The sequence below is a fragment of the Gossypium hirsutum genome, chromosome A05 (genome assembly GCF_007990345.1).
Source record: "Gossypium hirsutum isolate 1008001.06 chromosome A05, Gossypium_hirsutum_v2.1, whole genome shotgun sequence".
Lineage (NCBI taxonomy): Eukaryota > Viridiplantae > Streptophyta > Magnoliopsida > Malvales > Malvaceae > Gossypium > Gossypium hirsutum.
Window position 1 is genome coordinate 20,845,844 of NC_053428.1, and position 21,763 is coordinate 20,867,606.

General features: G+C 31.1%; 1 protein-coding gene and 1 long non-coding RNA gene across 2 annotated transcripts; both read right to left on the reverse strand.

Annotated features, from left to right (window-relative positions):
- Window positions 1–2,639: 2,639 nt before the first annotated feature.
- On the reverse strand, window positions 2,640–5,287 carry LOC107958160 (cytochrome P450 81Q32). The gene is made up of 2 exons (XM_016893843.2): window positions 4,280–5,287; window positions 2,640–3,377 (listed from the first exon to the last, which is right to left on the reverse strand). Exons 1-2 carry the CDS (start codon window positions 5,216–5,218, stop codon window positions 2,760–2,762), a joined length of 1,557 nt encoding a protein of 518 aa, XP_016749332.1. The 5' UTR covers window positions 5,219–5,287; the 3' UTR covers window positions 2,640–2,759.
- A 14,731-nt stretch (window positions 5,288–20,018) lies between these two features.
- LOC121229466 (uncharacterized) lies at window positions 20,019–21,021 on the reverse strand. Its single transcript, XR_005927221.1, has 2 exons — window positions 20,711–21,021; window positions 20,019–20,622 (listed from the first exon to the last, which is right to left on the reverse strand). It is a non-coding gene; the product is annotated as an uncharacterized lncRNA (long non-coding RNA).
- Between the last annotated feature and the right edge of the window lie 742 nt (window positions 21,022–21,763).

The window sequence follows — 21,763 nt, forward strand, 5'->3', positions numbered from 1 at the left end:
TGAAATGAAGATGAGGAGGAGGAAAATATATATGAATATTCAGCTAGCATGGCTAATTTGCATGTTTTAGGCTTAGGGACTAAATTGAATAAAAGTAAAATTTCAGGGGGTAATTTTGTAAAAATGTCAAAAATAACCAAATTGAAAGGAATGAATTTTTTTATTATTTAAATTAATAAATTGAATGAAATTATCAATTTAAGATCGGGTGAAAATTGGGAAAATAGTAAATTACCAAAATGCCCCTAAATATTGATATTTTTGCAATTTAGCCAGGTAAGTTCGTGTAACTTGAATTATATTTTTAAATGCTTAAAATGTATGTTATTGATGTGAATATGATTTGAATGTTCATTGTATGAAAATTGATGAAACATTGATATATTTGATAAAAAGGGAAAGAAATCCTGACTGAATGAAAGGAAAATTCGATGGATCTCTGAAAAGGAATTGATGGTAAAAAAGGATCTAGCCCGGACGGGTGATCCTATCCTGTTATAGTCCTCCCGAAGAATATGTGTAAAATGGATTTAGCCCAGACGGGTAATCCGAATTAGGGTCTGAATTTAGCCTGGACTGGTAATCCTGACAATACTCTATGAGTTTATATTACAGGAAATTTAGCCTGAACTGGTAATCCCGCTGTAAGGATGAGGTCACGGGAGTGTGCTCTCTGAAATGAAATGTGTAAGACCATGGTTGAAAGATACCATGACAACATGATATGAAATGTGTAAGACCATGGTTGAAAGATACCATGGCAACGTGACATGAAAAAAATAAGACCATGGTTGAGAGATACCATGGCAACATGACGGGAAATGAATAAGACCATGGTTGAAAGATACCATGGCTGAGTGACATGAAATGAATAAGACCATGGTTGAAAGATACCATGGCAACGTGACATGAAATGAATAAGATCATGGTTGAAAGAGACCATGACAACGTGACATGAAAAGAATAAGACCATGGTTGAAAGATACCATGGCAACATGACAGAAAATGAGTAAGATCATAGTTGAAAGAAACTATGGCATCAATGTCAAAGATAAATAAGATCGTGGATGGGAGACGCTATGACATCTGTTGAACAATTGATATTCAGGTAACATGTATCAAATGACGAATGGTTATGTGAAATGGTTGTGTGATATGTTTACAAGAACTGGTCATATGGAAATATATGTACAAAATAGTTGTATAAAATAATTATGAAGATAGATAAATGAAATAAGTATAAGTACATAGAATATAATTTATGCTAAGTTTAATATAAACTATTACCGGAATAAATATACATAAAATATATGGAAATGATGGAGCATGAAATATTGATATAATGAAATGAATGATATATACTTATGAAGAAACGGTAAAAGAATGATATGTTTCATGACATGTACATATATGATTATCTTTGATATGTTGATACAAGAAAATTATGTAGTTAAAGACAATTATTAAATTCAAGTGTGACATGTTGAGAAAATAAGTATATCAATGTTGAATTTATATGAAATATGTACTAGTATACTAAAAATGTTACTGTTTGATGCTTATACAAGTGCCAAGCTGTTGATTGAATGGTAATATATTTATTTATATGATGCATTGAATCGGTAAGTATTTAATTGATTTTTTTTAGGTGATCTGCAAATTCTAGTAATGCTCCGAAACTCTATTTCAACGACGGATACGGATTAAGGGTGTTACATATTATGACTCCCCATCTCTAATAATAATTAATAATTAATTAGTATTTACATAAAACACATACACATATAAAGTTGTAATATATAGTTTTAATATATGGGTGTGTGAGATGTTTAATAATTAATTAATTAATTAGTATTTACATAAAACAATTAGTAAAATAATGATCAAATAATTAATTCGTTTTTATAGAAGTTCACTGACGAATCGTTTATTAGTTAAATTTTGTTTTTTAGATTAAGTAGGAAAAAATATTTCTAATTAATATTATAATTAATTCTCAAATTTAATTATCTAAATTAATTAATGAAAATACTTAATTTCTTAAAATATGAGTTAAAAATCATTTATCAAAGAACGAAAAAAAATAAAAGTATATATTAAGTGACAATAATCCAACATAAATATTTTCATAACTTGTGTCATTTGTAAAATAATTTAGAAAACACTTGTAAAAGATAAAATCTCTTTAAAATAAATAAAATATTTCTTTTTCTTTTCTAAAATTAAATCATGATAATAATTAAATATTATCAATTAAATTAATAAATTGCTAACTCACATAAAAATAAAAAATTGGCTTCCTTCTCTTTAGCAGCCTCCTCCACACCTTCAACATGACATAAACAAGTATTTCAACTCCATTTTTGATTTAGCCATTTTATGGTTGCCTAACAATAAAAATTGTTGTAATAATTGAAAAATGTACACCCATACTCAAACTCCTCATATTTGTTATTAGTGCTTGTAAAATAACAAAAGATGTTAGCAAAAGGTTTTCTCTCTCCCAAATTAAGGCTACTTTGCAACGTGGATTTCAACGACCTTCGTTTAAAGTTTCCTAGATGTAGTTTTGCTTTGGGTTGGAGCAAGCCTAAAAAAATGATGCCAATCATTACTTCATTCACTTCGGGATAAACAAATTCTAAGAAAGCATTCGTCTTTATTTTTATTATATAAAAGAAAGACCATGTATATATGCATTATGCTGAATAAAGTGCATCCTGATGTGCTCACCTATACATGGGTTAATGCTAAATGTCTCAGATTGTGGACAGGAGGTTCACCATGCCTGGGCGAGGACTACACAAAGCTACCAAGGGCTCAGCTTTCGGCATGGTGAGCCCCGTGCCTTCCCTCATATCGATTTCCTCCTCGCCAATTCTATTCCACTCAAATGACTGAATCAAGGAACCAATTACCAATCCTACCGCTTTCCTGCCTAGATTAGCCCCAGGGCAAGCCCGCCTTCCCACACCAAAAGGAAGTAGTTTACACCCTCCACCTTCTTCCCCACCTTCAAATCTCTCTGGCATAAATCTTGTGGCCTCCTCCCAAAGCTTAGGGTCCCTTTGGATGGTCCACGCATTAACAAATAACATTGTTCCTTGTGGTACACTATATCCACAAACCACGCAATCTTCTGATGATTCATGTGGTAATAGCAATGGTGCTGGTGGAAATAACCTCATAGTTTCTGAAATAATGGATTGTAGATAATTCAACTTTGGCAGGTCTGTTTCATCTAAAAACTTGTCTTGTCCCACTTCAGCAGTTATTTCAGTCCAAGCTTTATGCATGGCTTCAGGGTGATTAAGAAGAAGTGAAATTGCCCATTGCACGCTCACGGATGAAGTTTCTGTTCCAGCACCTAGCACTGCCTACAAACATGTTTTAAAGATCTAGGAACTTAGGAATTGGAAAGGTCAAAAGGGATATGTATATCAAATACTTAAATATATATATTTCAGAGAAATATCCATATTTAATACTAAGAATTATCTAAGGTGATTTAGCCTCTTTATTATAAATTTTTTTTAGCTCCTCTATTTTTCTAAATGTGTATATTCGGTTAATTGTTTATATTAATTTTATCGAATAATTTGACATGACATGATGTATACACTTCCACATGTTTTGTAATTAAATAAATTATTTGTATATTATATTTTTTTCATTTTTAAATAAGAAAACAATTTATATAAATATAGTCATGCCAACAAGATAAGACACAGTCAAATTATTTTACAGAATTAATAAAAAAAGGTTGACATCGAAATTGAAAAAATACATTTTAAAAAAATACAATAAAAACTATAAAATATTTATAAAAAATACATTATTATTTAAACACTTTACTTTTAGAACTTTAAAAATTATATTTATAAAAAGATTAGTTATATTTTGTATTTAATTTTAAAAGATAAACACCGACATTTTTTTAAAAATTTACTAAAAACCTACTACACAGACTTTTTATAAAATTTGACCTTGGAGCTTTCTTCACAAAAGTTGAATAATGAATCTTTACTTCAAAAAAAAAAAACAGCTTGCAAACAGATGTCATCACTATTCACATGGTGTGGATTATCTTGTGCTGCAAATTGTGGAAAACAAAAGTAATTTGTAAAAATACAATTTTTTTTCTGACAATTAATTAATTTTTTTTAAAAAATTATCAACTTAACTATGGATGACGCATGAAGGGGAGACTTTGAGCATGTTGACCTACAAAAACAAAAACATAAAAAGAAGTCCATACTTCAAGATTCATGGATCTTACCAATATAGTTCCTTTTATGGTTTCATCAGTATAGAATTCCGGTTCAGTTTGTTGCAAGGATAACATGACATCGATCAAAGTTGTTTTTGTGGCTTTGTTGCTCGCATCAGATGAACCCGAAGACTGATGGGTTGAGTCTGCCCTCATCTCTCTATGCTCTTCAAGAAGGAACTGTAGGAATTTGTCAAGTTTCTTCATGGTTCCCTTCATCTTCCTCTCTACACCTTGGAAATCAACCCACTGAAGCACAGGAAAAAAGTCGTTCAAATTTGTGCTTCCATGGAGCTCCGTGGCCTCTTTCATGATGTCTTGAAACTCCATGGCTTTTTTATCCACTACATCTTCACCGTAATATCGCTTTCCAGCAATCATCCTTAGAATAATATTGAAAACAAGGTCCATAAGCTTTGATGAAAGTTCCACCTTTGCCGGTTTCCTGGTGGAGGCCAGGAATAGTTCCTTTAGCAATAACTGCACTTCCTCTTGCCGGATGCCGGCAAACATGGCGAGCCGGCTTGTGGAGAAGAGCTCCACGGTAGTGAGACGCTTAAGGTTACGCCAATAATCACCATAGGGTGCTAATCCTATAGTAGAATAGTTATAATTGAGGTGTTTGCCAGCAAGCATCTGAGGGCGATTTGCAAAGATGATATCATTTTTTGTAAAGCACTCTTCGGCTGCTGATGCTGAGGAGACTATAAGGACTTTACGAGTTCCGAACTGAAGGAGGAGAATGGGGCCATATTTTTGTGAAAGTTGATGAAGAGTTCGATGAAATGGTTCTTTTAGAAGATGGAGATGGCCTATGATTGGCAAAGCTGGAGGGCTAGGTGGTAAATTTCTTGGAGTTGGACATTTTTGTACGATGGATTTGAAAACTAATGCAAAGAGGAAAATGGAGATGCAGAGTATGATGTTGAACAAAGTTGTTACTTCCATATTTTCTAATGCTGGGGGGCAACTCTCTCTCCTAAATATCAAATTAATCCTCCAGCTTATACATATACCGATGTCAAGTGTACAGATCAAAATGGAATATATTTATTATACACGTAACAAACAGCACTTATTGTATAGCTGTATGTATCACACTATTACCACCAAACTATTTAAGGCTAGGCTATTCTCTGTGGCACTCAAACTTCAATTATGAGAGAGGAGTTTAATCAAATCAGGCCGTGGAGAACACAGAGCCTCCAATGGCGTACCCTTGGACAAAGCTGGTCCAGTACCAGGGGTCATATCTACTTCGGCTGACCCTACCCTTTCCCATTCAAACCATTGCATAGCTGCACCAAGTGCCAATAAAACCAACCACAAGCCCATGGTAGCGCCAGGACAGGCTCTCCTCCCAAGTCCAAATGGAAGAAATTTCGATCCTTCTTTCTCTTCCGAACTTCCCTCAAACATTTCAGGCTTGAATTCGGTTGGGTCTTCCCATATACCAGGATCCCTGTGGATGGCCCAGGCATTAACCATGAGCAGTGTACTATGAATGTTTGTATTTCTGGTTTATTGTTTTTAACGACGATTATGAAATTAACTTTATAAAATTATGTGAAATAAATCTGAATTGTTTTAACAACATAATATGACGTCACACAATCAGATTCGATAACGGGTCGAATGTCATATTTTTAATTAAAATTAATATAATATTGAGTTTCATTTGATTTTCTTTTTCATTAATGTTTAAATATTAAATTATTTCAAATTTCGTCATTTTTAATCCAAGATTTTTAATCCTAAAACCTTTTCCAACTTTTAAATATTAATTTTTGTTTGTTTCTTTATTTCAACTTTTAGATATCAAATAAAAGTTTTTTAAACTAAACGTATTTTTTTCCTTTTTTTTCAACTATTAAATATTGCATATGTATTTTTAATTAAAACTTTAATATCTTTGGTTTCATGTGTTTTTTTTTTAGCTTTTATATTATTTCAAAGGTTTTTTTGTTTTCATGTAATTGTTATTAAGTCAACAAGTAATTAGAGAGAGTGATAATGAATTTCGTCCCTAAATCAAGTTCGAATTCTGAAATCATCACTATTAAAAAGATTTTATCTAAATATCATTCCTAGCTTAGACAATATCGATTTTACACTATAAACGAATAAAAACACTTGTGATTATATAAAAAAAATTATAATTTTTAATACAAATTTTTATATTAAAAAAATATATTTTATCAAGTCCTAAACCAACTTATCTAACACTCTCTTTTAATTCTTGAATTACAAAATCCTAAAAAGACTTATCTAACTCTCTATATATGTTTGTTAATTGGTTGCATACTCATATATATGCTTTCCAAAATTTCGATTTCCTTCAGACTTACCCAATTTTATATATTCCTTTGTTTATTATTTCTTATAAGCTCACAGTTAATTAGTCGAAAACAAGTTTCAATATATTCGATCAAAATCACAGTCATAATTTTGGAAAAAATTAATATTGACATATTAATCCTGATACATATTTTACTTTTTTTATATAAATATTTGTTAGAGATTTAAATTATGCACTATAAAATTAATTTTTAAAATTAACCATTCAATTCCCAATTGATTTTACTAAAATATTTATTAACAATTCAAAATATCTTTACTTTAATATATTTACAATTTGATCCTATTTCGATCTCAAGTTAGCAGAAGAACTATTGTAAACTCGTATAAGATCCGTAAATGATTTCATATCGTATTATACATATGTGTTACTTGTATTTGAATGTCTAATATTATGTAATTGAATATAATTGATCGTAGTTGCTTGGGCAACAAATGTGGCATCTTGTAGTTAGGACCCGACGATTGGATCAGGTATTGTGGTGTTACAACTAAATTGTAAAAGTTCAATCGCTATAGAGTTTTAATTAGGAAAAGGCTTGAAAACCTATATAGCAATTAACCAAATCGGCAAACATGGTTATTTAACCATTTCTAATCACATGATGATGTTTCCACTTAGACTAATTAAGAATAAAATAAACATGATTAAATCTTAATTAACTTAATTAAATTAGATTAATTAAATCTTAATTAATGTATATGTATTAAAGTTCATGGAAAGATGAAATAAAACCATCATCTTTATCAAGCCTCATCGTCCACTTGAAGGAAAACAAAAACCATCATTGTTGAGCTTAAAAGCACTCAACTATTACAAATTAATAATGTAAATTAAGCTAGTTTTATGTAAATTTTATAGAATTATGATCATGGGAGCTTGATTTAGCTTGTCCATGTATCAATTTGTTTAATTGTTGAAATTTTGATAAGTTTTCATTGTTGAGAATTGGATGAATTAGGTGTGAAATTAATAGAAATTAAGCTTAGATTATGAAAAACACTAAATTGTAAAGCTTAATTGTTAGCTTTGTACATTATGGACCAAATTGAATAAAATAAAAATACGTTATGAAATAGTAATAAGAATAGAAATTATAAGGTCCTTAATGAATAAATTTGAAATCAAATTTTAATTTGAAGCTCTATACCGAAATTATGTTTGTCCCAAGTTTAGAGACTAAATTAAATAAATTGCATGTAATACCCCGAAAATTTTTACAGTAAAATATTATCCGTGATATAGTAAAATAAAGAAATAAAGTGACAAAAAGGGAATTTTTGAGTGATGTCAATATAGAGAAGTATATTATGATATATTAATTCAAGAAAAGACTAAATTGCAAAGATGAGAAAAGTCTTGTTGCACAAGAGTAAATACTCAAAAATTAAGGGGTTGAAGTGTAAATATAAAAAAGTTGAAGGACTAATGGTGAAAATATTTTAAGTGTGGACTGATCTAGAAACTAAGAAAAATTGATGAATTAGGACCAAATTGAATAGGTAAAAAATTTATGAGGGACTAAATCGCAATTTTACCAAATTAAGTGATGACTCAAGGATGGAATTCTAAAAGATCATGAAGGGCAAAATGGTCAATTAGTAAGAGAGAGAATTCTAGAATGTAATGATTATGTTGATGATATTTTAAATTAATTAATTAGATAAATATTATTTTATTAATATTTTATGAGATATTTATTATTATATTATTATTTATTTAGTATAAAAGGAAGGAAAGATGAAGAATTATCAACACATTTCCTTTCCCATGCAAACTAACGTAAAATAAGAAGAAGAAAAGAAGTTTGCTTTCTTTACAATTTAGTCCTTCCACCAAAAATTCATTATTTTCACCTAAAAATTGAAAGAATTTCCATAGCCATCAAGAGAGAAAGATAGCAAGGAGATGATGGGGAGCAAGAATATCAAGTTGGATTCAATAAATCGAAGCTGGAGGAGAGAGAAAAATCAAGTTAAAGATTGAAGTCAATAAGAAAAAGTAAATACATCAAGATTTCAATATGTTTTTAAGTTTGTTATTATTGATAAAGCTTGGAAATAATGTTATAGTAGAGTTTTCTTACATAAGGTCCTATGTTCTTGATATGTTGGTGAAGAAAAAATAAGAGAAAGTGATGAGAAATGGCGTAGAAAAAGAAAATAAGGATGTTATAACATGGTAATTAATATCTTGTACTAAAACAGTTTTGAACAGCAGCAGTAGTCTAAATTTGAAAAATCATCAAAAATTTTAGAAATCTAATTATAGGATGAATAAAATATGAAATTAAAGCTTATTAAGTCTAGTTTCTTATAGAAGAAATTATGTAAGCAATGGAATTCTAAATCATGAGATATGATGAATTTTGTGAGACAAGGTCAGAATGATTTCGGGTTCCCCTGTTCTGAATTTGTAAAATCATAAAAAAATTGGATAAAAATAATTAGGGGCTTAAATTTATATGTTTAGAATCCTGAATGAGTCTATTTTCAATAGAAACAAATATGAACATCATTCAAATTCTGTACAAGGAGATAATTAATTTTTAGTGAAAAAGGGTCACAACTGTCAGACAGCAGAATAGGGGTAACTTTAAAGAATAAACTGTACTTATTGACTAAACCAAAAATTCTGAAAATTTTATGGTAAGAATATATATAAGTCTAGTTTCAGGGAAAATTATAATATCTTAATTTTGAGTCCTATATCTCCAAATATAAATAATTTAGTGACTATGACACAGATGGACAGCTTGAATATTCATAAAAGTAAATAATAAAGATTATAGATAATTTTACTTACAAGTGTGCTACATACATCAAGGATGTGGAATGGAGAGGAGGAGGAGGAAAACATATATGAATATTCATTAAGCATGGCTAATTTGCATATTTTAGGCTTAGGGACTAAATTGAATAAAAGTAAAACTTTATGGGTAATTTTGTAAAAATGTCAGAAACGACCAAATTGCATGAAATGGATTATTTTATTATTTAAATTACAAAATTGAATGAAATTATTAATTTAGTTCAAGATCGGGGGAAAACATGTTTTAAGGATTAAATTGAAAAGTGTTGAAATTATAGAAAATTCTGATATTTTATAGAATTCATGGACTGTTATCAATATATATGAGAATAATAGCTGGAAATAAGGATTAAATTGCAAGAATTTTATTTTCCTGACCCTAAGGACGAAATCGTCATTAATTAAAAGTTTAGGGGCAAAATGGTAATTTTGCCTAGAGCATTAATTAAATGCATTAGAAGATGAAATGAATGAAAATGATGATCAAATCTATCTATAAAGATCCGGAAGACTCAAATATGAGACTTGATCGTGGAAAAGAAAAGATATCAGATTAATGAAATTATAAACACAAACAAGCAATAAGGTAAGTTTGTGTAACTTGAATTGTATTTTAAATACTTGAAATATGTAATTATGTGATGAAAATATGATTTGAATGTTCAATTCATGATATTTGATGAAATATTGATAATACTCGATATAAATTGAAAATAAATCCTAGTTGAATGAAAGGAAAATTCGATGGATCTCTGGAAAGGAATTGACGGTAAAAAGGATCTAGCCCGGACGGGTGATCCTATTCTGATATAGCCCTCTCGAAGAATACGTGTAAAATGGATTTAGCCCGGACGGGTAATCTGAATTAGGGTCTGAATTTAGCCTGGACTGGTAATTCTGATCCAAGCTCATTAGAATAATTATCGTTGCAGGGGATTTAGCCTGGACTGGTAATCCCGACAATACTCTATAAGTTTATATTACAGGGGATTTAACCTGGACTGGTAATCCCACTGTAAGGATGAGGTTCGCAGGAGTGTGCTCTCTAATATGAAATGTGTAAGACCATGGTTGAAAGATACCATGGCAGCCTGATATGAAATGTGTAAGACCATGGTTGAAAGATACCATGGCAACCTGATATGAAATGTGTAAGACCATGGTTGAAAGATACCATGGCAACATGACAGAAATGAGTAAGACCATAGTTGAAAGACACTATGGCATCATGTCAAAGATAAATAAGACCGTGGATGGGAGACGCTCTAACATCTATTGAACAATTGATATTCAGGTAATATGTATCAGATGACGAATGGTTATATGAAATAATTATGAAGATAGATAAACGAAATAAGTATAAGTACATGGAATATAATTTATGTTAAGTTTGATATAAGCTATTACTGGAATAAATATACATAAAATATATGGAAATGATGGAGCATGAAATATTGATATAATGAAATGAATGATATATGCTTATGAAGAAACGGTAAGAGCATGATATGTTTCATGACATGTACATATATGATTATCTTTGATATGTTGATACAAGGAAATTATGTAAGTTGAGATTATTATTAAACTCAAGTGCGATATGTCGAGAAAATAGATATATCAATGTTGAATTTATATGAGATATGTGCAAGTATACTAACAATGTTGCTGTTTGATGCTTATACAAGTGTCAAACTGTTGATTGAATGATAATATATTTATTTATATGATGCATTGAATCGGTAAGTATTTAAAATTTTTTTTAGTGATCTGTAAATGGTAGTAATGCTCCGAAACCCTGTTCTGGCAGCGGATACGGGTTAGGGGTGTTACATTGCAAAATATGTTTGGCTTTATATTTGAATGTGATTTGATTGACTTTGATATTGTGACATTGCTTAATTATTATTCGTAGCTAAAGACAACACTGTGCTATCGAGAGGTAAAGGAAAAACGAGAGTCGACGACGAGTGGCGCAATATTTTGGTTTGTATTTCTATGATTCGAGATCAAACCAGATATTGCATATTCATGATATTTTGCATAATGTGGTATTGAGATGAGTTAATAATCGTTGTTTGACTTGAATTATTATAATTGAGATTGGATATCCAAAAAGTGGACTGAATTGAATGAAATAGAAAGTAAAATGATTTGATTGAAATGTGATATGTAGTTTGAAAATAAATTGAAACATGTTATAAAATGTGATGAAACTGTGAAATGATGATGATTTGAGAAGGTTAGAATATGAATTGAATCATATAATGAAATTGGAAAATTGGTTACCCTATTAGTTATTCTGACAGAGTTAGATATAGTTGGCATACTATAAGGTCAGGATATTGATTTAAAACCATTGTTGCCAAGCAACTCGGGGTGGTAGAATGTACATGTTGAGTCATCGTTTCTGGGCAACCCGGGGTGGTTATACATGTTTAGAGTCATTGTTGTCGGGCCACTCGGGGTGACAAATCTGTGTATCCGTTCTGAGTCTGTGTCTAGTTAATAGGGTTATATAAACACGATTTGTATACATGGTAAATTGAAATGAAATGTGATTGATTTGGTACAATTGCACGCATATGAAATGCGATATTCGACATCATGTGCAAGATCATGCTAAATAAGTTAAAAACGAGCCCTAAAGTGTCTGCGTACAAGTTAATGACTGTGTTTGAATAAGTATATGCTTATGGATGATAATGTGAAATGAATGAAAGATGATATGACAAGTATATGTATATATGGCATAGTTTAATTATATGAATTCATGGTTAGGTTTATGTTATTAGTTGATATGTTACAAAAGAATACCTTAATGTTGAATAGCATGACTGATATGTTTAGGTATTTATGTAATAAATTGATGTGCAAAATGGATATGTGCAAGCTATATGGTAATGGAAGTTTTGGCATGAGTATGTATATGATTTGGCTATAATTGAAATAGAGTAGAATGTTTGCATTTATTTATACTTGTACTATATATTGACTTGAATCATGGAATACCACTAAGTTTTATCACTGAGCGAACGATTTGTTTTCTCCAGACACAGTTAAATTCTAAAGTTTTTAAGCATAATCCAGCATCCAGCTAAAGGTCTTCGACTCAACAATGTTTGTATAGTTCTGTTTTGTTATGTACCTAGGTTGAGTTAATTTTGGCATAATATGTGGTCATGTTTATTTGTGAAGTTAGAATTGGTATTTTGGAAATGGTCACAGGATTTGAAATGCATAAATTAGTTGATATGTTTATGATCTATTTGAATATGTATATATATGTCAAATGCTTAAATGGTGGTACTATGAAAATTAGCTTATAAGTTGTATGGTATTGATGAAATGGTTGCATTGTATTAGTACATTTGTGAATAAGGTACTATTGTATAGAATTGAACTTTTGAAACATATGTATTTTGTTGGAAAAGTACATTAGAAATGTTGAATTTTTATTTAGGTAAGTGTAAGTTGGTGCCATTTTAGACTATTTGCAAACAGATGGTCACGTCGCAACGTTGGACCCTTGTCGTCGTGATGAGACCTAGTTAATATATTGCATTGTAACGAGGAACCCCTAAAGTCGCGATGTCAACCCTAGATTTTGAAATCTTTATGATTTGGTCCTAACTGGACCTCGAGTTAGCAATAAAGTTTTCATAAGCTCGTATAAGACTCAAAAATGATTGTATATCATATCATATGCATGTATTACTTGTATTTAAATGTATAATGGTATAAATTGAATATATTTGATTGTAGTTGCTCCAACAACGAATATGGCATCCTATAGCTCAGACCTGACAATCGAGACCGCTATGGGGTGTTACATTTAGCGTCGTCACGACATGACCAAGTTAGTGAGTTATGTCATGGCAAGGAATCCCCGAAGTTAAAACGTCAACCTGAGATTTTAAAAACTTTACAGTTTGATCCTAATTCGAACTTAGCATTAGAGCTTTCATAAGCTCGTTTATGACCCGAAAATGATTATATATCGTATCATATGCTTATATTACTTGTATTTGAATGTTTAATGGTATAAAATTGAATATAATTTATCGTAGTTGCTCCGGTAACAAATGTGACATCGCGTAACTCAAACCCAATGATCGGATCAAATATCGAGGTATTACATTTAGAGAAATTATTCTTAGATACCACCAAAACCGTCTGAACGTAAAAGTGAATAGCAAGCAAATCAACTATGGAGGGCAACATAAAGTAAACGACAATTTTGGTGTTAGAAAGTGGTAATTAGCCGACGGAAGCAACACACAGTCAAATAATTGTTAGACCAAGTTTTTTTCATTCTATCAAAAAAAATTATTTTATTCATTACTTACTAGTAATATATTTCATTTACACATATGGTGCGGTGAAGTCCACAAAATTCAACAAGATTTTGGAAATGCAAAACCCCACCATTGCTTGCAGTTCATGTAACGTCCCCTAACCCTTTACAGTTGCCGAAACAGGGTTGCGAGACATTACCAGTCAGTACAATCCAATTCCAGTCATTAATTAAAATAAATATTCACACTCATCCTAGTTTTAAGATGTTGTCCCTTTAATGGGCCCTCGCGGTTCAATATGAACAGTAAATTCAATTTGGAACTAATTTAGAATCACTACGAATTTTTAATAAATTTCAAAATTCATACTATATACCGTTGCCAACCATAATTTACTTATTTCATCAATACTTTTACAACCTAAATGACTCTCGTTAAACATCCTAGGTACATGCCATTATCAATACTCAACATACTTTACCTTATTGAATTCGGGATCGGTCTGAGATGCTGATTCAACAGTCTAGCCTTAACTTAACCTGCGCACGGAAACAAACCGTACGCTGAGTATACACCCAGTGGTATTTCTATAATCTGAACACTTAAGCAATTATAAAACTTATTAATTTATATATATCGAACTATTCAAACTCAATGAGTATTCAAACATTCACTTTTCAACCAATGTTTTGGTCTACTTTAAATTTCAAATCATTTATTAATTTCAATAGCAATTAATCAATCAGTAATGTTCATTAACAATTAGAACAATTATTTATTCAGTAACAGTCAGTTATTCGGCAACAATCAATTATTCAATAATAACTAGTTATTCAGTATCGATCAATTGATTGGCTATCCAGTAACAGTCAATTATTTAGTAAAATCAGATATTCAGTAGCAATTAAGTTATTCAGTGACAATCAGTTATTCAGTAATGATCATTTATTCAGTAATATCCAATTATTCAGTAACAGTCTATTATCCAGTTTCGGTCAATTATTCAGTAACAGTAAATTATTCAGAAATAATCAGTTATTTTATATATTTATTTACCCCTATTAACATGACTCGGACTCAGACGGATACACGGATCCAACCAACACACCAATACGGCACATAGTGCCTCATCGGCCGAAGTCGGAACAGTAACAGTAACAGTAGCAATACGTGTAACACCCCTCGCCCGCATTTGACGCCGGGACGGGGTTCGAGGTGCTACCTAACTTTTACTAACACTTCTATACTAAACAGGGCCATAAAATCTCAAATAATTAAAAACGTTTCTTTTCACATACAATTTGTCCCATATACGGGCTTACGAGGCCCAAAACATACATCTGGAGTGGTTCGGGATCCAACCGGGAACTCATGAAAAACTTAGAAAATCTCTTGCATCAAGGCTTCATACGCCCGTGTGGGTATAGAGCACACGCCCGTGTGCTAGGGACACGCCCGTGTCCCGAACCCGTGTCCAAAAACCTAGACAAATACAAGGCTATTTTCCAAGCCATTTTGTCACACTCACAACAGATGCACGCATACTTATACAATAACATACAGCATGGCAAAATTAGGTACTTAAACATTCCTAACATGGAATGATTATGGCAATTTCACATGCAATAGATATTATAGATTTTACTCACATCTTTACCACATTCATGCTATAATCATTATAAACTCATCACATAATACCATAGCGCATGCATGCATAATTAAAATGGATTTACAACCCCATAATCAAAATAGGCCAACACATATGGCTAAAGCCATATCACATACTCTAATATTTAAACTCCTATACATGCCATAGGCTCAAAGTACTTGAAATCACTACACCAATAACATTAGCTTGACAGTGTGATAATATCTCCGACGAACTCCAACCCGAGCTAACCTGACAACCCTAGGAAACATGGGAAAGAAGGGGGGGTAAGCTTTCGCTTAGTAAGTTCATATGAAAACAAGAAGCAACTCATTAACTTGTTTTATCAATGTTTACAACATATTCTCAAGTTCACTACAAGCTGTCTTTCTGAGTAATAGTAACTTAATTATTTATATCTGGAGCTATAAAACTCCGAATTAAGTTTCGTTCATTTTCCATGAAACTAGACTTATTTTCCTTTCTTCTATAAAATTTCCAGAATTTTTGGTTAAGCCAAATAGTACAGTTTATTCCTCAAATTTACCCCTGATTCACTGTCTGATAGTTTCGACCCTTCTGTACTAAAGTTCAATTATCTCATAGTACAAGACTCAAATAATGTTCTCGTCTATTTCTCTTGAAACTAGACTCATATTTATACTTAATATTTTTTTCTAGAATTTTTGGTTGGGCCAATTAGTACAGTTTATTAGTTAAAGTCTCCCCTATTTCAGGGTATGACCACTTTGACCCCTGTGCACTACAAACAAAATTTCTCCCTGTACAGAATTTCAACGACTATACCGTTTATTTCCCCTAAAATAGACTCAATAAGGAATCCATGCATGTAAGGTATGACTCTTAATAATTTTTGTACAATTTTTGGTGAATTTCTAAAGTCAGAATAGGGGATCTCGAATTCATTCAGACCCTATTTCACAAGAATTCAAATATCACACAATATGGAATTCTTTTTCTTCCCCTGTTTCTTTCATGTGAAAATACACTTATTAAGCTTTAATCCCATATTTTATTCTGCCTCTAACTCATTTTTCAATATTTTTAGTGTATTTTCAAAGTTACACTACTGCAGTAACTCAAATCTGTCAAGGCTAAATTACTCATTCATGATCATTGTTCACAAAATTAATACAACATCATTTGTATAATCATCACCGAGACATTCATATCACATTTTCATTTACCATCTTACCATTTTGTTGTTATGTCGAGTTTTCAACCCGAGGGTTAAGTACATACATGTTCAAAGTATCCATTTCACAACATTTATCAATACGTCCCTTTCATCTCGAGTATTCCTCCATTTGAGTAGAATTTTACCCATTGAACACATCAGAATATAATTCGGATACATAGAAAGTTTGCACATAAGTGCCACGTATGTAGCCAAGCTACCATGTAACCCGCCTATAAGTGAACTCGGACAGCATCCATAAGTGAACTCGGACTCAACTCAACGAGCTCGGATGCCTAGTTACATCTCACGAACTCGGACTCAACTCAACGAGTTCGAACATTCGCATCCATAAGTGAACTCGGACTCAAATCAACGAGCTCGGATGCCCAAATATTTCAGTGACATGTCACTTGTATCCTAATCTATTCCTAAGGTTCAACGGGACCTTTTTCCCAATCATGTGTCTCAACCATCTTCTACGGAATGCCGATACCAATACTCGGTAGTATTTCACATTTTCCAAGTATATCATATAATTTGACATATTATCAAACAATTATCACAAGTATAATATCTCATAATAATTATCATATCATTTAAATAACATCAAAACATTTAAAATAATAACTATGTTACCAACATTTACATATGAACTTACCTCAATACCACAAAGGTAAAAAAAGACGTAATTATCCCTTAATCGATTTCTTTCCGTTCTAGGTCCAAATCTCAATTTTCATCATCTAAAATATCACATTCAACTTATTAAAACAATGTACTAATCAAATTAGTCCATTGACACACTTGAGCAATTTTTACAATTTTGCCCCTATATTTTGCCAAAATTACCAAATTACCCCTAGGCTCGTAAAATAATTTTTATCACATTTCTTTACTCCTTGAGTCTAGATGAACCATTTTCATAACTATAGCAACTCATAATTTCAACTATTTCACACATTTACAACTCATTTTACAACTTAGCAATCTAGCTTTTTTAAGGTGTTTTCATGCAATTTCTTTCACAAAAGTTGTTTATTAGACAACTAGGACTCATAATCTTCCATAAAAACACAACAAACAACACATTTACTCTCATGGAAAAACCCTGGACTCTTCATCATTTTGCAAAATAGACCCCTCATATGAAAGCTCATGCTTTAGGGGTTCCAAAAATGTAAAAATCATCAAGAAAGACATTAAAAATCACTTAATAGCAAGGGATGTAAGTGGCTGATATTTCAGAGCTTCAAAACCCCTTTCTTTTCTGCCATTTTCGGTGGAGGAGAAGAGAAAAATGATAGCTTTTTCTTTTTAATTTGTTAATAATAAAATTAGTCAAAATTGGTGACCAACTTCACCTAATTTTGACTTTTCAACAATTTTTTTTGTCTCCCATGGCCGGCCATCACAATTTCAATGGCCTAATTTCACTTTAAAGACCCCCAATTTAAGATACAAGGAAATTTAACACCTTTAGGTATTAAAACACAACTTTTACCTTTTACGCGATTTAGTCCTTTTTCGAAATTGGACTAGAAATTGCTAAAATTAACTTACCAAAATTTACATGCACTTATAAAATTATATTATAACACATAAAATAATACTAAAATAATTTTCTCTAGCCTCGGAATAGTGGTCCCGAAACCATTGTTCCGACTAGGCCCAAAATCGGGCTGTTACAATACGGTACACAGAGTACCTCATCGGAACAAATTCTGAACAGTAACAGTAACAGTAACAATATTCAACACACAAAGTGCTGAATCAATAACGGTAAATATAACAGTATTCGACACACAAAGTGCCGAATCGGTAACAGTAATGGTAACAGTAACAGTAGTCGGCACATAAGTGCCTAATGAGTAAGCCGGCAAAAGCCCGTACTCTTTCATATCCTATGGCATGCCAACTATATCCGACTAGCCCGACTAGTTGATAGGGTATTTAACTCACTTTTCAGTATAATTTCTATCTTAGTTCAGTATCAATTATAATTCACTTTCTCAATTCAATAATTCTTTCCTTAATATACCATTCCAATAATTACATATATTCACACATTTTCACAATCTCATACATTTTCATTCAATTCAATATATATATATCTCAATTATTCACATTAATTCATAATTTAATACAATTCAATTTACTTTTCATTTTCATATAATTAAATTCCACAATAAACACATGTTCATAATTATTTCACCATATTTTCAAATCAAATCATTTTAATAAAAACACAATACCAATAATTCATACTTTAATTATTTACCATAACATTCAATTAAAATACAAAAATTATTAATTAAATTCACCCTTCAATTTCAATCAATATTCATTTTATTTCAAATAATTTAATCAATGCACCTACCATACATAATAAATAATAAATTCAATAATTAAATATTAAGTTCGGGTTATAGAAATACAAACCATAATTTTCGAGGTAACTCCCGTTGACTTTGTCTTGTCCTTTTTTAATCGAGATTTCCGATACCACATTGACAATTAAACTTTCAAACCTTGAAATATCAAATTTTCCTTTTCTCCCTTCCTTTCTTATCTTTCCTTCCTTGCTCTCTGTTTCGTTTCATTCTGTTTCTTTTCTTCTTTTTTTTTTCATTTCTTTTTCTTTTGTTTTACTTTATATATATATAATATGATAACTTAATAAATATCTAATTAATATCAAATATTTATTTTACATTTGTATCCATTTATTATCCACACACTTGTCATAATTTAATATATTTATTACATAAAAATCTTATAATATAAATATTTAATTAATAAATATCTTTTATAAATAATAAATATCTACTAATAATTAAATATACATATTACAAATGTATGTATTCAATTTATTACACATGTATTTTATAATTACCACACATTTGTCACTATTTTAATTTATTTCATAATATAATTAATATTAATATTAATTAATAATTATAGTAATGATTTAATATTTAAATAAATATCTATTTATTACCAAATACTTGTATTACAAATGTGTATATTTTTATTTATACACTTATATCAAATCATTTTCATACACTTGTCTTTCTTTTATTTATTTATCATATAATATCAATTTAATAATAATAAATACATTAATACTTACTTAAATAATAAGTAAATACATACATGTATTACAAATGTATGTATATTATTTATCACACATGTATTTTATTATTATCACACACTTGGCACTTACTTTGACTTATTTGCTTATTTAATCCCCTCAATTTTATTTATTCTATAATTAAACTTTCACACTTCATTCAATTTAATCATTTTATTCATTTATCCTTAATTAAGTTAAATTTACTTCATTAAACTCTAATTAACCACTCAACTAACTTCATAAATATTTTTAATAATTATTTACTAATCTATTTTTTAGAAACGAAAACAAAAAATGATAACCTTAAAATTCGAGTCTTTACAGTTCATATAAAGATAAAACAGAGTTCCCCCACAAGAACCCCACCATCGTTGACAAAATGCACCAAAAAACAATTCACGTGTTCCATAGTCTAACTAATCCATCACAAAGTCACAAGCATCAACATAAACACTACAGATCAAAATAAGCTTCAACGGTTGTGGAGTGGATCTGAGGCATTTGGAACTTCCCTCTTGCTTGAATAGAATACATCAAAGGAATGCCTAAAACGTTGGTGGTGCTGCTGCTTGACCTTCACAGGTTGCTTGTGTTTATCATGTGGTGGATTATGACCCTTCATGCCAACAACCATTGGCTCTTCCTTCTGATACCCTGAGACTGACACGAACACAGAGAGTACCAACATTCCCATCATTAGTGTCTGCAACAACCCCACTTGCAGAGACTGTTGAAAGTGCTGCATGTTGTATTGCCTTGAGTGAAATATATCCTGGTCTCTTTTTCCTTCTTCTTAGCGTGGGAGAAAAAAAGAGAGAAAGAGATATTTGAGATCTTACAGCATATGATCGATCAAAGAAAGAAAATGGGATGTCCAGTGATGACGAGGATTGGAGTGAAAACTGAAAAAGCAGTAAGCAGAGAAAGCAAAGTGGGGTTTGTTAGGAAAATTCAGAAAAAGGAGATGGTAGTTTTGTTTGAGACGTATACCCTGCAAACATGGGACGCATCTCACGAAGAAGAACACTTTTGTTTTTTGTGTACAGTAGAATATGCTCTTGCGTGCTTTCCTAGAATCTTATTTCTTCCTATTATGGAATTCAGTCCCTAAAATAAGGAGGGGGGGGGGAGTTCCACCTCCAAGTTATGGAATTTGATAACTGATAGTTCTTTGGTATACAAATCTTGGCTCTTATGATTTTACCTTTTGTGTGGGTTTTTTTTTTATTTTGTCTGATTTGGAAAGTAATGAAGTAGCTATTAGCCATGCCATTCTTCCATAGCGATAGGATGGAACATTTTTCCTTACACATGCAAAAGCACGTTTCATGTCCAGGCAAAGGCCAAAAGTAATTTTTTTTAAAAATAAATAAATAATTTAGAATACATATCCGAAATTCAACCAAGTTTTAGATAGTGTAGCCTATAGTTTAGAATAGTGTAAAAACAAACTGTTGAATCGTGATAAGACTAGCAGAGGAATTTACGATATCCACTCAACGGACTACTGTATGGAAAATGAAGTACCCCATCTGCAAGAGTAATTAGGGAAGATATCGCTGATTAAAGGCGGTTTTGTTTTCTTATGTACTCGAATTTGGCGAAAAGGTGATATTGAATCCAATTTATTAAATTGAATAATAAGTAGTTTGATGTTTTTTTTTAAGTAGAGATTAAGCTCAAATTTAGTGAAGAAAAGAAACAGTATTAATAACACTTACCTTCCTTTAAAGCTACAGCTCAGCTCAAGTTGGCCTATCCCTTTAAAATTTAATTCTCTTTTTAATAAAGTCATTAAATTTAAATAAAATAACCAATGAATAATTAAGGGCAACCATCCAGCGTAACTCATAATTGGGCCCAATTGTTCAACTTAGATCAACCATGTCCATACGGGCATTTGGGCCAGTACAATTATGGATTCGTTGAAAATAGGAATAAAAATACTATACGTTTGCTTACGTTTTTGACTGGAAATTCTAAGCATTAATGTTGAGTGGGGGAAGTGTAAAGCTAAAATTTCACCCAACACAACGCCTTGTT

Bases quoted from the DNA above. Each gene is read 5' to 3' on its own strand.
- LOC107958160 (XM_016893843.2), bottom strand. From the start codon at position 5,218: ATGGAAGTAACAACTTTGTTCAACATCATACTCTGCATCTCCATTTTC. The intron at 3,378-4,279 runs GTAAGATCCATG...ACATGTTTGTAG, and splicing joins CCATAAAAGGAACTATATTG to GCAGTGCTAGGTGCTGGAAC.